A 16,566-nucleotide genomic window follows, 5' to 3' on the forward strand; every position below is an offset into this window, starting at 1 on the left:
TGTGCCTACATTTTTGAGGTACTCCTACTTCTGAAATACTATTTCTAGGGGACTTTTACTCTATTATATTTCAAAGTAAATATCACTTGTCACTCCACTACATTTATTCTACCGCTGTAGCTACTAATTACTTGAAGAAAAAAGTTTGCACACTCGCCTACATGGCATAGGTTCGTGAAGATGCTGTAATTTCAAAGAGCGAGTCAGACAATTCCTTTGATTCGATACTTTTGTTCATCGTTATTTTTATCTTCAATATTGCTGAACTATGTTTGTAAAAATGAATGCTGAGGTCGATATGTACTACTTTGTCACAAATGAGCTACTTGAACACAGGGGCACAATTAGTAGTACCTATTAAGGAAGGGTTATTCTTCATATTTAATGTTTCATTAATATTCAGAATATAGACATTAGTAACATGAACAAACAGACTCTGGACATCTGCCCATGATGGAGAATAAATGAAGATGACTGAACATGACCAGATATGCCCTAGGAATGTCCTCCCAGAAAAGTCTAATAAATGTAATGTGTGTAGATAAAGTAATGAAAGACTCTATTATAGACAATCAATCTTAATTTCTCATTTGTTCCTAAATACTTCCAAAGTACTTAAATCGTCATTAACATATTAGTTACTCCTGATGGAGCCGAGTTGATCAAGCACCAATCTGTATGATAACCGACAAGTAATTTTAATAATCTGATTAATTCCTAAGTAGCCTATTAGAACATGCACTAGCATATTTGTTCATGGATGTAGTAAAGTTAACAAAGGTAAAAACAATTAGACTGTTAGACTGTTACTAAATATTCGTTGTGGCATATTAGTTGATCATGGCAGAGCATAACAGTATGTTAACCCATGGTTAGTTACATTAACTGAACCATTACTTAAGCATTAACTAGAGAACCATAAAGTGTATTTGAGTTTGCTTTGAATCATTCCGCTCCTTCTGTGCTGACTGCAGCCACTGCTGAAACATAGTAAGGTCCTTCTCTGAGGTAGGTCTTCAGACGCAGGTAATGCTGGCTGCCCAATATGTCCACTGCTGTCGACGAACTCACAAGTGCCCCCACTAGCTCAAACTTAGCATCCTTGGCCTCCTTAGTTTTCCCCGTTGAACGGTCCACAATGAACTCCATGAATCCTGGAGTACTGATCATTAACTTTTGACCCCATGGCTGGGTAGCAATGGCCTGGAATACACACACACACACACACACGCACACACACACACGCACACACACACACACACAAAATTATTTATTGATAAGGAAACAAATAAATATAGGCAGTGTAATGTTGATAGATGTAATCATTTTGTGTAAACTCATTTGTTAGATGAAAAACCCTATCTTCACCTTTTGAATTGGATCCTTTAAGTGGCAGATTGGATAAGACAGTTTATAATCAAATATGTGGTTACATGGTGCTGATGAGAAGAGGGACAAGTCAGGCCTGGGCTAGGGCAAGTGCTGAAAGCCAAGTGCCTGCCAGTGGCAAGTGACTATTTGTTACATTATGCTTCAGTTAAATTTGTCTGCTGTCTTTGACACAGGATTTCATGAATCAACTATTTTATGATACTAGGTAGCGGCCTGGAAACGAGGGACATAAAGGTTGAAGGTTTGAAGGTTCATCACAGTGGACAGCAATACAGGGAGGAAATAAGGCTAATGTGTTTGGATCGTTGAAGCAGCTCAGTACTCACAGTGAATATGCGCAGAGCCCCACAGTGTAGCTCAGGGAAAGGCTGTGTGCTGATGTTGCAGATCATGTCCATGGGATGGTTAGACAGAAGGTGCAACCAGGACTCTGTCAGGGCCAAAAGGTCTTCTGTCTGCTGCTCTGGCTGTAATATAACACGTTTACTGTAGAAGCCTCACTAGCATTACAGATCCATAAAATGAAGGTGGCATTCAAAGACACAAAAAAACACTACAATAATAAGACTATTACCTGTAGAGTGAGTAGTTGTGAGATGGCCTCCAAGCTGCGCACTCTGAGCTCTGTTGCTCCAGAACTGGCCAGCTGGCTCATTCTTATCAACACTGCCTTGAACTTCTCTCCTGAGGACACACAGAGACAATCAGTCACAAAATACCCCGAGCCATATCTAATTAACTAATATCGGCAGTATAAACATTTTGAGAGGGGACTTTTTTGGGGGCTCTGTTGACACTGTGGTGCTGACGCTCATCCTGCACCGCCTGTAGCTTCTTTCCAAATACACCACATTGTGTACCTCATTACAACCGTGTTAAACATCTGTTTTAAGTGTGGAGAGACATACAGAGATCCACACTAACCCGTTTTCTGCAGGACCTGTTTGCCCTCCACAGTGGATCCAAGTAGGCCCAAAGTGTCCAGAGCAACCCCGATCATCGCAGGGTCTGGGTCCAGAGCCATCTCAAACACCTTGTTCTGGAAGGCTGGGTAGGTTTCACAAACCTGCTGGGGACTGTCCATGATGGCCAGGTTCCCAAAGAACTTCACCAAACCTACAGAAGTAACATTCACATTATAAAAGTCTGAATACAGCATACAAGGACATACTAAAATGAACACCAAACATATCCCTTGCACACTAGGGATGGGCACAGTTCCACCGGGGTGCATGAGGGTGTATTGCACCTCCAGATAATGTTTGTGCCTCCTCAGTTTCAAATACCTGGTATCGCACAGCCTCTGCTCATAGTTGCTGCCATACACACACTATTGTATCAACATGTTATATACATTCCACAGCAATAATTCACACACAGCTCTGATGTGTAGCCACATCCTTCTTGTTAGCATGCCACTTATCGAAAAGTAGTTGTGGTCAATGGTTTGATTTCCCCACACTTGAAGGAAAAATCCACCCTAAAACACCAGCTATATGTGCCTTGCATTCCTGGGTCCATTTTGTTGTTTGGTGGTGCATTTTTCTTATTCCTGTGGATAACTGTCCAAATGTAGACAGCTACCATGGACTTTAACAGGAGAAGAATTTTCAATTATCTAAAACGTCAGCGGTAAACATCAGGTTTTGGTGTCAGTCCTTCACAATCAAAAGCAAGAGCTCACCATTTTACACTGACGTTCAATGATCATACAGGGAGAAATCCATCATAGAAGAGGTAGAGATACCAATTTCTCCACCCACAGTAGTCTTAATAGTCTATAAAGCAATGCAGCCACAAGACATGTTATGTTTTGAGTAAGGAGCGTGACTCACTTTTTCTTGACTAGCAATGACAGCTATCGCTCTCTCCTCTTAAATGTAAAAACCAAGTGAAATTAGCTTGATATTGGATATCCAGGGGATATTTTGTTTTTTCTACCTTGAATAACTTGTAAAGCAAAAGTACATTCATGAATATATTTGCGATTAATGCAAAAGGAAGAACAATTTACAACCACTGGTTTCAGTATTTGAGAAAACATTTTTCTTATGTATAAACACACATTCAAATTTCAATAGCTGGTTTCCCATATGAACTGGAGGTCGTATAAGAAAAATATTTTCTCAAATATTGGAAAAACTGGTTGTAAATTGTTCGTCCTCTTCCAGTAATCACAAATATATTCATTAATGTGCATTTACTTGTTTACTGCCCTACTTGCATTTGGAAGTCAAGTTAGACTACTCTGGACATTCCTATGCAAGTTTAGAGGAGCATATCACTGGCTGCTCTGGATTTTTTCCAATTGGTTTGCACCATATTATTGCTCCCCCAGAAGAGAAAAATAGCACTACACTACTGCTTATAGTATGAAAAACGCATGTGCCCCGGCCTTGATTCTGGACCCGGGGTTGACAAAAGATACAGAACAACAAAGAAGAGGACTAAAAATAACTGAAAACCCATCTGAGTACAGCAGAAAGAATTAGGATGAACTTGCTGTAATTTCTACAGAGACTCACCAGGGAGGTAGAGGGAGGAAAAGGGGTCAGTGTCTGCTCCTCTGATCATGTTGGAGATCTTGTCCATTATGCCCTGTTGGGCCAAGTACTGTCGGCCATGTTGACTTTGGGCTAAACTGGTCACCATCTCAATGGCTGTGGCTCTGCAAAAAAAACAGACAACAGTTAACAGCAGGTAGAAGGGTAAGGAGATGACAGAGACAGTGACTGTGAAAGGCAGTAAGACAAACTTCTGTTAACATGTAGCAAGCAACTGATTATGGAATAACATCTGGATAATGTAATAACTAATTTTATAAAATCACCCTCTGAATGGGTTCAAAATGTTATTAAACCTGTTAATGTAATAAATTCCCTGATAATCTAATAACATCACAGTATTACATTACCCAGCTATTATTACTATTAAGGGGGTGTAACATATTTTTAACTGATGATGTAATTATAATATTGACGAATAATGTAATAATTTGAGTTATTACATTCTTATTATTATTGTGCGTTATTACATTATTAGTCATTATTATTATTATTACATCAATAGTTAAAAATATGCCCCCCCCCCCTTACAAAGCAGTAAGTGCTGGTTAATATAATAATGTGATATTTAACTACATTATTACATTAACAGGTTTGATCACATTTTCAACCCATTTGTGTTTGAGTGTGTGTACGATCCATCTCATTACCTGATCAGTATGTCATCTCCTGTCAGTTCACCCAGCAACTGAGAGATGAAGCTGCTGTTGGCACAGTAACCAAGGGAAACCGCAGACACAGACGAGATGTCCACCATCAGCTGCAAACAGAAAGAAAAGCAAGTCAGTCTTTTGGTTTATCAATTTGAAAGATATTTTATGTGTGTATTCATGTATGCATGTACATATATATATATTTTTTTTTAAAACCAATTAAGTGCACGTACAAATTTCCCTTAGTATAACCCCCTGAGACACACACATACATTTCTTCATATGAGTCAGATGAGTCAGGAACACTGGAGAAAATTGGGGTTTATTGTCTTGCTCAGTTTGAGAGGGAAGTACACTGGCTCACCGAACATGAGGAACAGTTTTTCTACACCAGACCACCTTGCTGTCTCCAGGGGATGGACATTATATTACGCTCTTGTTTGAGAACTGTGTCTACCATAAATAAAAAGTAGCTGCACATAGCAAAAAGCAATCACGCCTATATTTGTTGTGTTGATTAATGTAGCCCACGGATGGGCATTGCAGTTTTTGCAATCTAGCAGCTGATTACAATGCCCGTCAGTTGATTGCAGGATGATTTTATAAAAAGAAAAAGCTACAAATTGGGTAAACTTAAAACTCAAAGTTCAACAGTCATCCAATCACCTTCATATGCATGGCTACAAGCTCAACTGACGTAAATTAATACTTTAATATAAATTAATCCTGGTGCCCCCCATTCTGGCATAGTTCTAGTCATGAACAGGCATGCGTTTCACTGAATCTGCTTGGCCAGCAAAGTGGATCACATCAACATAGAGGAAAATGTGTCTCGTACCAAAAAAAGGTTGTTCACCACTACTATAGCCTAAGCAATTTATTATTTTGACCATATTCACTTGAGGGAAAGTGTTGACTGCCACACAAAAAAGAGGCATCTTAGAACGTACCTCATATATTCTGTATCTGACAATGTCACTTGTAGCCATCACATCCTTCATGTCTTTCAGCAGGCCGCCCCGGAACAGCGTGTCTAAACCAGGCTTGGAGTGGCTCAGTTTGGACAGGGAGTGAATGGCCTACAAAACAAAGCAATCAATGCACTTAGATTTAATAAAATCTCATAAGCATGCTAACATGCCTGATCGGACATATCAATCATCACTAATCATCACCTCTTTTGCCACAGCTATCTTCTCTCCACTGATGCAGTGGATGACCTCTCGAAGAATGTCATGGTTCTTGAGGATTTCAGTGACAGCATCGGGGTGATCCACCATTCTACCAATCTGACAGAGAAAAACATTAATGTTTGATATGGTCAATGTTATACAGACAACTGTGCGTGCGTGCGTGCCCTACCTGTGTCAAGGCCAGTATTTTGACAGTTTCATTAGGATGGGTCAGACCTCCCTGTAGCTCCACTCGGCAGTTTTGGGCCAGGTGCACAGGGCTGAGGGCCTTTAAGATGCGGTCAAGGATGTCCACACACAGCTCAATCTGCTCCCTGTGATAGAAACTTACATTAAAAACTTTTCACTAACTGAGCGTTGTTGTTGTGAGGACAGTTTGACGTAGCGATGCAGCCAAATAGCTTATTAGCCACTTAGCTAACTGACTAGCAAAGAGCAACTAGCAAAGCTCTGACGTGATGAGTAGGGATCCAGTGCAATTTAGTTACCCTGTCCCAACACCCAGCAACACCCACCAGAGACTGAGAGCGGACTGACTCAGCAGTTAACGCTAACGTTAGTTACTTAGCTAACGGTAGCGTAAGTTAGACAAGCTTTGTGCAAAACCAACCTGTCATTTGTGTTCAAAAGAGAAAAGATCACGTTCAAACGCCGTCCGCTCACTGAGTCCCTCAGCGCGCTGACGGGTATTGATAATAGGGCTGTTTTCAGGTTTTGCAGTTCTTCAATTGGATCTTCAATACTGGAGATTTCCTCCAGCAAGCTCTCTATGGAAGCAGCCATGACGTCCAATGTTTAGAGAGTACAGCAACAGCATATCCGCGTGTTGTCAAACGTAGCTTGATCTCGCGAGACTTTCAACGTCGTGAGGTAGTCATGCTTTCCCATCAATGTGAGACCGGGCAAGTGCAAGCAAGCAAGCAAGCATACACACATACATACATACATACATACATACATACATACATGCGCAAATAAATAAATAAATAAATAAATTAATGAAAACATACATAAACAAACAAACAAATATATATAGCCCAAACAAACAAATACATTATAAATACGTAAATAAATAAATAAATGTGACCATAAAACCAGAAACCAGTGAAGTATATTGAAGCTGTGGAGGACCCATGGAAGAGCTCCTCCACAGACACGTAAATGGCTGTTAATTTTGTAGACTCAAATGTTTTCTTTTTATACCCAAATGATTTTACTGTGCAGCAGTGCTAATGTTTTGGAACCAAAACCTCTCGTCCTATCCCCGGGCCGGCCCCCTGCTCTGACACCACCTTTACCAGAGACCTAAGACTATGGAGCATGTGCTCCATAGAGAATGAATTGGGGAAAAATATGTCATCTTTCTCTTTGGAGCAACCCAGTTCATTCACAGGTTCAAGTTTTAATTTTCAATTTCCTTGCTTTAGGCAAGAAATGTTCATGGTCACAAATAACAAGGCTGTCCTGGACAATAGGACTAAAATTAGTTCTTTAAAGGTTAAATGTGTAATATTTCTGCTTTACTTAAGTATAATATGACTAGTAAATATCAGCAGAATGGTACTGAGTGAAACAAAGGGAACAGCCATGGTGCATGCGCTGCGGAGATTTCTGCATTCAAAAACACAGGAGCGGGCCGAGACTGTGTTTTTGTTGTTGTTTGAAGGCCCTCCTACCACGGCAAGATCTGTTAAAAAATCTGGCAATTTGTTTTTGCCTTACTTGTTGTCAAAAAACACACATCGGAAAATATAATTTGAGACTTTATTACTAATCGGTATGGTGTTTTGGTAAATTCGGCATAATCCTCCAAACAGCTCGAACTTTAACGGACTGGCCCATATATGCGCTGGGAAGTAGTGTTACTTCACACACAAAATAGCGACTCCTTACCTTTGATATGTTCCAAAAATCCACAGACAACAGGAATCGTGGTGATGTCAGGATTCTAATCACGGCAAGTGTCCGTTCTCGGTAAAACATGACAGAACATTCATTGTGATTGTTGATTCTGAAATAGTTCAACTGGCGCCACCAATTATCTCACCCATAGAGCTATATCTATACAGATATATATATATAGAGATATATATATACAGTATCTCTATGGTCTCGCCCTACTGGGTGTAGAGTGTTGTTGTAATGACAACGCTGAACAATAGAGGCCAGCATTGGACCAGAAATTACACTTACACCCCTTTAGAGGTATACACTTTAAGTCAAACTGTAGCCTACTCCGTAGAGGTATCTTTATTTTATCCTAAAGCTTGTCATAAAAGTCTATAGATTCCTTATTTGGTGCAGTTAGCCTTCAATTACACTTGGCCTTTAATTTGTTTTCACTGTCTATACATGCAAATACTTTCAGATGTTTGGACAGACCTACCAGCAGCAACCACTGTGGAAAGATCACTCACAGAAATACAATCTCAGTGACACAGAGACAAACGAGAGCATGCTGCACGCGACAGCATCTGAGAGAACTTTAAAGGAGTAGTTCACCAAAAAATGAAAACTTTGTCAGTATCTAATCACCCTTATGTCAGCTGAAACCCTGGTGAAATTTGTATGTCAATAAAACACATGGCTTGCTGGTGCAGCTCCGTAGCAGTCTTCTCCTAAACAACTGGAGTGAATGGCGATTTCTCCAGAAAGGGCAAAACATGACCATAGAATTACTCCAAACAGCATAATCCAAGTGTTCTGAAGCTAAAGGATTGCACTATGGGTTCAAAAGTCCAGTATTTACCTCATTATCTCCCAGATTTTCCCCACTCACAGAGCTCTGGTCACCCTACAGCGATCTGGTGGAAGAGCCTTGCTGTCTTCATGTGCTCCAGTTATAAACACAACTTGTCGTGCATTCAAGTATCTTTTTAGTCAGAAATAACAAAATGGACCCTGAAACAAAAGTCAATTATATAATTGTTGCTATCGTCAGAGATTGTGAATGTTTCAACCTCTGTGTTGAAAAATCACCTTCTTTATCATCAGACACATGTTTCCATAATGCCGACTACAGTATAGTAAACTGCAGTTCTTTACCGAGCTAATTAAGGCTGTTACGTACACAGCCTTGTACCCATGATTTTTTTTCCTGCTTTTCTCAAATTTCAAAATGCAAATCCAATTTAGTTATCCATTTAAGCTTACATCCTGCAGAACATTTTCACGGTTCTGTCTTTGCAGTGTTCATTTGGACCTTCACACAGGAACAGGATTTTGGGCTGGGGGTCATTCTACTTTTTATTATAAAACTATAATGTGCATGTACAGGAAAAAAAATTCAAATCGGTGGGATTTGACAAATACGTTCACAGCACAATGCAGTACTGCTTGTAGGATAATCAAACTTAATAGAACTTTAGTGCCATGTTACCTTTCGTCTTATGCATTTAAAAATCCTAGTCAGTGACAAACCCTGACAAAGTTACCACAAAATACAAAACAAGGGAACAGAAATACGAATGCATTTTATTGACTGACAAACAGTGAATTGAAGTACATTTGATCGGTCCAATCACAAACTTCATATTGAACTTTGAGCTATGTCCAATCAAGGAACGAAATGTTCACCGACTGAGTGTTTGGTTTTGTTTTTTAGGGGCACCTAGTGCCCCAAAGCCAGAGAACGTTAACATGCTTGTAGGCTGTTTGTTGCCAGAAACCTTTAAGGTTGACCTGGATAACAATGAACATGAGACTGTGGATATTTGTTGCCAGACCTGTATAGTATACTATACAGTTCAGTTATACCCAGAAACAGGTTCATGTTTAAATTTCAAATTTTACAACTCCACTGGTTAATGTTTTTTTGATTTTATTCAGCCTAAACTAATTCATGTACAGCACTGGTAGTAGGCCTGTGTTTTGCAGCCTCTTCCAGAGTCACTGGCCATTATTTTGTTTCTTTGAGATAATGAGGCATTGAGTTTGTTTTCTAAATAAAAGAACTACATGTGCATGTAAATAAAAGATTGTCCAATTCAAATTGACTTTTCTAAACAAGCCTGAATGAAGTTTATTCTATGTTTATTACCAGTTTTGGTAATAGAATTATATTGGTAAACCATTTCAACATTATTTTAAAAGGCCTGGCTATAAAACCATGCTGTCCATGCAGTGCTGTATATGGAAGCCCCATCAGCATTAGGCACTGCTATGCCACACAATCAATTGCTGTTGCTCTGCACAACAGCACCGGCAGGGGAAGAGGTAACATATCAAAACAAGAGCCAAATCCTGGATCAGCTAGCTTGGGCTACAATGGCGGCATAGCAATGGAATTTTTTGAGTTACTGCCAAATTTGAACCAATAAATTAGACAATGAAACATAAAACCCCAAATAGAATCAAATCTACAAATATAGCAGATCATGTATTATATTATAGGGGATTGTCTCACTAATTTGTGCTTTTACAAGAATTAAATTTGCATTAGTGTGTGTTGGGTCTGGTCATTACTGCAACATTCCCCCATTCTGTCAGAAATTGGCTTCAAAGACACACACCCTTCCTGGCTCTTTGGTAGCCCACAAATGTGACTCTCTCCCTCTTCTCTTTCCCAGCCAGCGAGTCACAGTGCCATACCGGGTTCCACTGTGTCTGCAAAGCCTTCTCCTGCTGCCTGTCTCCCCACATCAGGACAGGGTACTCACAGAATAACGGCTCAGCATGTCTATACATTCTGGCTGGTGACCAATCATAGCAACTATCTGACTGGCATGCCATCAATGTGCACCCGGATCGCTCCCCAGGTTTAATCTGGATTCATTTGGATCAACACCTTCCATCCATGGCCTCAGCACCACATGATCCCTGGCCTCTCACCTCCCTCTCTAGTTACTTTGTCTCTCTAGTCTTGAACAAGTTGCACCATGCAGCTTCAGTGTTATCTAGTGTCATATCATATCGCTGTCATTCCACTTGACATGATAAGTTTAGTAGTTCAGGCTTAAGTGGACCTTTGGCATGACTGTTTGTGAAGTTAACCAGACATCAGATCAGTCGCAGGAACAGCAGGCCTAAACAGGACAGTGCTCAGTGGGGGAGGAGAGCTGCTGCCTCTATTAAGGTAAGAACTCCAAGCTGCAGTTTACATTTTGCAGACATTTATTTGGCTGTGTTGGATTCGCATACTTCCCAGAATGCAGCAAGGAAGCATGCCAACATCTCAGGGTACAGAACAGGGCCTGACTCCCGTACTGTGTCCAGCTAGTATTTGTTCTCAATCCCAACATGAAAGCATGGAAGCATGGAAGCAATGCAAGGCTGCATATGATTAAGTGTGATTAAGACTTGAGCGTCACAGGTCTACAACCACAGAACTTGAATGGATAGAACGGCCATTTTTATGTGTACCATTCAATAATATAAAGCCTCCTTGGTACCGTTGGGCTAGCTTCCGTATAAACTGACTTATGGCAAGAGTGGCACAAAATCAGTACTTTTTTAACAGATTTCGGGGCTGCATGTAACCATAGGCAATTAGAGGCACAGGGAAAACTTCAAGGGAAACTTCAAGGGAAAAATTCAATAGATACCTTGGTGTTAGAGTACACACACTTACAAACACGCACATCCACAGAAACACACACACATTCACACACGCGCACACACAGTATATATGGGATTATCATCAACTGTGCAGCAGTTCAGAATGTAAAGAAAGTGGCTAAGTGTGATAGTTTATGTGCCACAAAGTCTAAAACTCCAATGTGTCATATCTCTTTAAACATAATACCTTGTGTGTGTGTTTGGGAGTGAAAATGAGTTACATTAATTTATAACATAGGGATAATGACTGTAAACCTTCTCCATAATCCTGCCCCCCCCCTCCCCCCCTCCCCCTTATGTCCTGTGTTGCACATACAAACGAGTCACATCTCTGTCCCTGTTGTGATCCCTGTTCCCATTGTGCTCCCTGTTGTGAATTAAGCATGCAGGCTTGGCATGCTTGACAGGCTGGACAGCATAGGAAAACAAGGCTGAAAACCCCTTTTGCTCATCTCATCAAAAGTAATGAGAAGCAAAGTCTCGTTTGGTATTCTGACATCATTCTGTTTTGTTTGCTTTAGCCGAGCACATCACTTGGTCTGGGTTTTTCTTGAGTGGTGAAGATAAGATGATCAAAGCAACAACTTCAAAACCCTCTGCAAATTACACGGTTTAGTCCAGTCCTATTTGTTTTTGAACGTCATGTTATCTAACTTGCCTTGTTCGTGTCATTAATGTTGTATGTATGATGCAGGATACTCTCCTTTTGATTAGCCATGTGACTTGGGGTTAGGGTGTAAGGTTACTTGCTGCTAGAATTTCCTGGCAGTGGCAACCCTGTCTGTTGGCTAGTATTGCTGCAGACCTGACCGAGGCTGGAGGTCCCTTGGTCACCTACAGCTGGGTGTATACTAATTCACGCAGAGAAACAACAAGGCAGTTGGAGCAGGTATCATGCAGGTACAGTGTTAATTCATTAAAAATTGAATGTAGATGTTTTTGAATTCCAATAATCAATATAGTTTACTATTGATTAATTTGATTGACAACCAAATGAATGCTCATCAGCGTTGATCTATTGAGTTGGGTCAGACTTCATACCTTTATGGAAATTCATACTCTCTTTGTTTCTCTATCTCATCCTCCAGTTCTCTCTGTGCAAGTTGCGTACCCACCAGTGGTGTTTCCTGCTCTTCAATGTGTTACTTTTCCATGCCCTGTTGTTTGGGGCAGACTTTGTTGAAGAGTACCTCCTCCAGCCTACCCCAGGGGTCTACACTGATGGGATGGTCGTTGATGTAAGGGAGAAGGCAAGGAAACTGGACCTCAGCAGTGCCAGGTCCAGGGAGAACGTGTCCCAGGCTTACCCCATCACGAACGCTGATGCCTGCCTAAACTCTGACCTCTTCCTCCTTACTCTAATCTTCAGCTCCCCAGCCAATATTACCCAAAGAGATGCAGTCAGGAGGTCCTGGGCCAACCAGACACACATCCAAGGTTTCCCAGTGCAGGTACTGTTCTTCTTAGGATCAACTCAGACCTCTACTGCACAAGAGGCCCTTATGAGAGAGTCTGATCGCCATGGTGACATGGTCCAGGGTCACGCAGTGGCAGACTCCTCCCTCCGCGGCCCAACAGAAAGGACACTGCTGGCACTCCGCTGGGTGGTCACCTTCTGCCCTGTGGCACGCTTTGTCCTGCTGACCAAGGACTCTGTGTTTGTCAACCTGCCTGCCCTTGGAGGCTATCTGTTGGGGCTACACAGGCACCCCGAAGACCTCTATCTAGGTAGGGTGATCCAGAGAGACGCCCCCGATCGTGACCCCGCCAGCCCTGGATACCTGCCCCCAGCCCTCTACCCTGACAAGTACCTCCCTGACTACTGTGCCGGGACGGCTTATGTTCTATCTCAGGATGTGGTCCGGAAGGTTTATGTAGCATCTGCGGTAGTACGCGCACCTGTGCCAGCTGATGTTTTTGTGGGCCTTTGTGCCCAGAAGGCTGGTGTGGCACCAACTCACAGTGCCAGGTTCTCAGGGGAGAAGCACATCCGCTACAATGCCTGCTGCTACCGCTATCTGTTCAGCTCAGCAGGGATAAGCAGCAAGGAACTGGATACAGTGTGGGCAGACCTGGGGCAGGAGGATGGGGAATGCTCACTGTTAGAGACCTACTATGGCCTGGTGGCCTGCAAAGCTCTCACCTACCTGGATAAACTGTCCTTCTTCAGCTCCCAGAGCCAAGCTGACACTGACTCACATGGTTAATTTATGGGGTGTGTGGGATATGTGTTTTTATGTGAGTGAGAAGGTGGGGGGGGGGGCACAGAGACTGTACAAATGTCATGTAAATGTAAATGATTGTCATTCATGTGTGTGTGTGTGTGTGTGTGTGTGTGTGTGTGTGTGTGTGTGTGTGTGTGTGTGTGTGTGTGTGCACGCATGGGTGTGTCTGAAACAGCTTTTGAATAGGGAGTGTGTGATTGACAGATATATGTATGAAATCATCTGGCAACTCACAGATCACTATAATGAGACAGGAAGGAAACCATAAACCTGGAGGATGGAACATAACATATGTATAGTGTACTTGACTGCAATTCTGTGGCTCAATTGGTGTCCCACTGACTAACAAGAGGGGAGAAAAAACTGTAAATATATTTTGTGGTAGTAAGATTTGGAGAAGTAAGCATTGACTTTAAGTGGCAATAAAATGTAAGAGAGCCTATTTCTCTTTGCAGGGTCCCATTCTTTCTTTTTGATCTAAACTGGCAACAGATCAGCTGACCCTTGAAACACACCTCAGTGTTCTCCCACTCAGAGCAACTCGATGCACGGGGCTGCATTATCTTCCCATCTTCCCATCAGGGTTCATGTCTGGCTAGTCACAGTTTACTGCCTTTCGCCGCTCACTCCATTTCACTGATGGTTTGTCTCCTCAGAAAAGTATTGGCAACTCAAAATGTTTTAGGGCCATAGCAACTACATGGACCTCTTCTTCTGCCACCTCACTAGTGACTGGTGTTTTCTCCATGCAATAAAAAAGCTGCAAATACTCCAGCACCCTTTATGTAATATTAGCATCAACCAATTGGAACATGGTTGCCATACTTTAAAGAGGGCAGTGGGGCTTTAAGTGGTTTAATTGTGTTACAGGTGCAACAGGTCTATGTTCAACTTTGTGGCCGTTGAGAATCAAACCTCACTGATGACAACTCTTTTGCACATTCCCTTCATTATAGCAGAGAGCAAAAACACATCCAGTATAGGCTTCTTTTGATTTTCCTCCTTGCACACAGACACACATGTGCATGCTTTTGTTGTTGCTCCTTTTGCTTTGTGAAGCACCTCGTAACCCTGGTTTTGAGAGATGATGCATAAATAAAGATTTACTTAAGGCTTTTCATCTACACTTCTGCATTTATACACTATCACCGCGTTCCCCAATTTTTCCCACATGTTGTCTGCACAGTGTCACTGTACAGTAGGGAAATGGCTATTTTGCTGTGGTTAATTTTCTACGCAAAGCACTCTGGAATGAACAAAATTAATTAGCAGGCAAATACATTTTGTTCATTCCACACCAACACAGTAGTTGGTTCAGTGTTACAGGATCCTCCTACTACCACACAGAGCCACAAACTACCACAAAGTACTGCAAAGTTCTAAAGCAGTACCACAGAGAACCACAAAGAACCATGAGACTTTAAATAACCTGACAATACTACCTAGACTGGACTACCACTATGTAATACTCTTTGTAACAATGGCAAAATATTTTAATTAAATTATTTTGTTCAGATATTATATTATTATTTAGCTGATCCCAGCCACAATCACACAATTAATTTCCCTTCAAAATGATAAAGCTGATAAACCACTGCCATTGCAAATGCTCCATCATCTTTACATTTGTCAGTAATGGCTTACATCAGGGTGAAGGGTCAACAGAGGAAAATACAAATATGTCTATGCACAGATCTTTGCAGGATCATTCATTCAGTGTTGTGAGTGTAAATTATTCTCACAAATAGTAGAGGCACAAAACTTCTGGCTAGAAATTTTGAGGTTGCTACCATCAGACCATGATACCAGGTTAGTCTGATTCAAATCATTGCACACAGACATATTTCATCATTACTGTTTTAAATCAAAGGCATGCAAAACGCTCTTCCAATGCAGCTAGCAGAAACCCCAATAACCCATTGGCTGTTCAGACAGTAAACCTGGTGTCTCTGTCCAATTATATGCAACTTGATACGCCTGTGAACTTTGCACTGAATATTAGATTTCTGTCCTGTAAGACTTTTATCTAAAAGACTATTTTATTTAACATGCACCGGACTTCCCGTTTCTGCCAGAGACTAGGTTAAAGCCCGGGTAAAGCAGTCCACTGTCTGAACTGAGTCCCCCATATAGTGACTGTTTTAGCTCTCCCACGCTGTCCAGATGTGGAGGAAGCCTTGCTGTTGTTTTCTATGGATTGCATTGTTGGTCGTTCGGCCGGTCGCTCTGTTCAACACTTTTGGTCATGTGGGTGAAAGTGTGCTGCAGGGAGTTACACTGTTAGACTCTTAGGCTTGTTAAGAGACACTTTAACTGCCATCTAGTGACTGTTGGGGAGTTTTCTGAATTTTTAACTTCTGTAGTGACAAAAGTTGTAATTGCTATATCTGTATATACAGACTGGAGTTTAAGTGGCACACAGCCACCTCACTCTCCTAATGTCTGACATAATTAAACATTAATTAAACATGGTACCTCCTATTTAAAGGTCCAGGTAACTTGACAAAATTTAATGAATGTCATGTTTTGCTATGACCACTGCAGAATGGGCTAAGAGCAAAGACAGGACTCACTGCACTCAATACACCATCTCAAGGAGGACATCTAGTGCCAAATAAAAGGTATAGCAACACATTGGGACACTACTTTCTGACTGTGGTGCTTTCCTACCAAGATGGCTGTGTGGTGATTTAACAGAATACTATGGATAAAATGATAGTTGGCCTGGTGGTATATTTGACAATGATTTTAATTTTTTGTAATAGTTATCATACTAAAGACCATATAGTAGTATTCTAGAGTGCAAAATCATTGATCACATTGCTAATCAATAAACATCAGGGAACATTTTTCAAAATGGTTATTAAAGCATTTTGTTATTTTAGCATGAAACCCTTCATATGGATTTTTAATATTTGAGATTTCTCCCAGCAAGCTTTCTATGGAAGTGGCCATGATGCTCTATGTTTGGGCAGAGAGAGAG

General features: G+C 41.2%; 2 protein-coding genes across 2 annotated transcripts; one reads left to right on the forward strand and one right to left on the reverse strand.

Moving 5' to 3' along the window:
• Positions 1-527: 527 nt before the first annotated feature.
• psmd5 (proteasome 26S subunit, non-ATPase 5) lies at positions 528-6,594 on the reverse strand. The gene is made up of 10 exons (XM_071895805.2): positions 6,413-6,594; positions 5,972-6,116; positions 5,785-5,898; positions 5,560-5,688; positions 4,607-4,716; positions 3,918-4,060; positions 2,317-2,508; positions 1,967-2,076; positions 1,719-1,859; positions 528-1,203 (listed from the first exon to the last, which is right to left on the reverse strand). The coding sequence occupies exons 1-10, from the start codon at positions 6,583-6,585 to the stop codon at positions 946-948; spliced, it is 1,515 nt and encodes a 504-aa protein (XP_071751906.2). The 5' UTR covers positions 6,586-6,594; the 3' UTR covers positions 528-945.
• Positions 6,595-12,252: 5,658 nt separating this feature from the next.
• On the forward strand, positions 12,253-13,565 carry b3galt9 (beta-1,3-galactosyltransferase 9). Its single transcript, XM_071895799.2, has 2 exons — positions 12,253-12,258; positions 12,447-13,565. The coding sequence occupies exons 1-2, from the start codon at positions 12,253-12,255 to the stop codon at positions 13,563-13,565; spliced, it is 1,125 nt and encodes a 374-aa protein (XP_071751900.1).
• The last annotated feature ends 3,001 nt before the right edge of the window (positions 13,566-16,566 follow it).

The sequence above is a fragment of the Centroberyx gerrardi genome, chromosome 2 (assembly GCF_048128805.1).
Source record: "Centroberyx gerrardi isolate f3 chromosome 2, fCenGer3.hap1.cur.20231027, whole genome shotgun sequence".
Taxonomy (NCBI): domain Eukaryota; kingdom Metazoa; phylum Chordata; class Actinopteri; order Beryciformes; family Berycidae; genus Centroberyx; species Centroberyx gerrardi.

Coding starts and splice junctions, on each gene's coding strand:
- psmd5 (XM_071895805.2), bottom strand. CDS start 6,585: ATGGCTGCTTCCATAGAGAGCTTGCTGGAGGAAATCTCCAGTATTGAA. Junction 6,117..6,412: donor CTTTTGAACACAAATGACAG/GTTGGTTTTGCA, acceptor TTTCTATCACAG/GGAGCAGATTGAGCTGTGTG. Junction 1,860..1,966: donor CACAACTACTCACTCTACAG/GTAATAGTCTTA, acceptor GTTATATTACAG/CCAGAGCAGCAGACAGAAGA.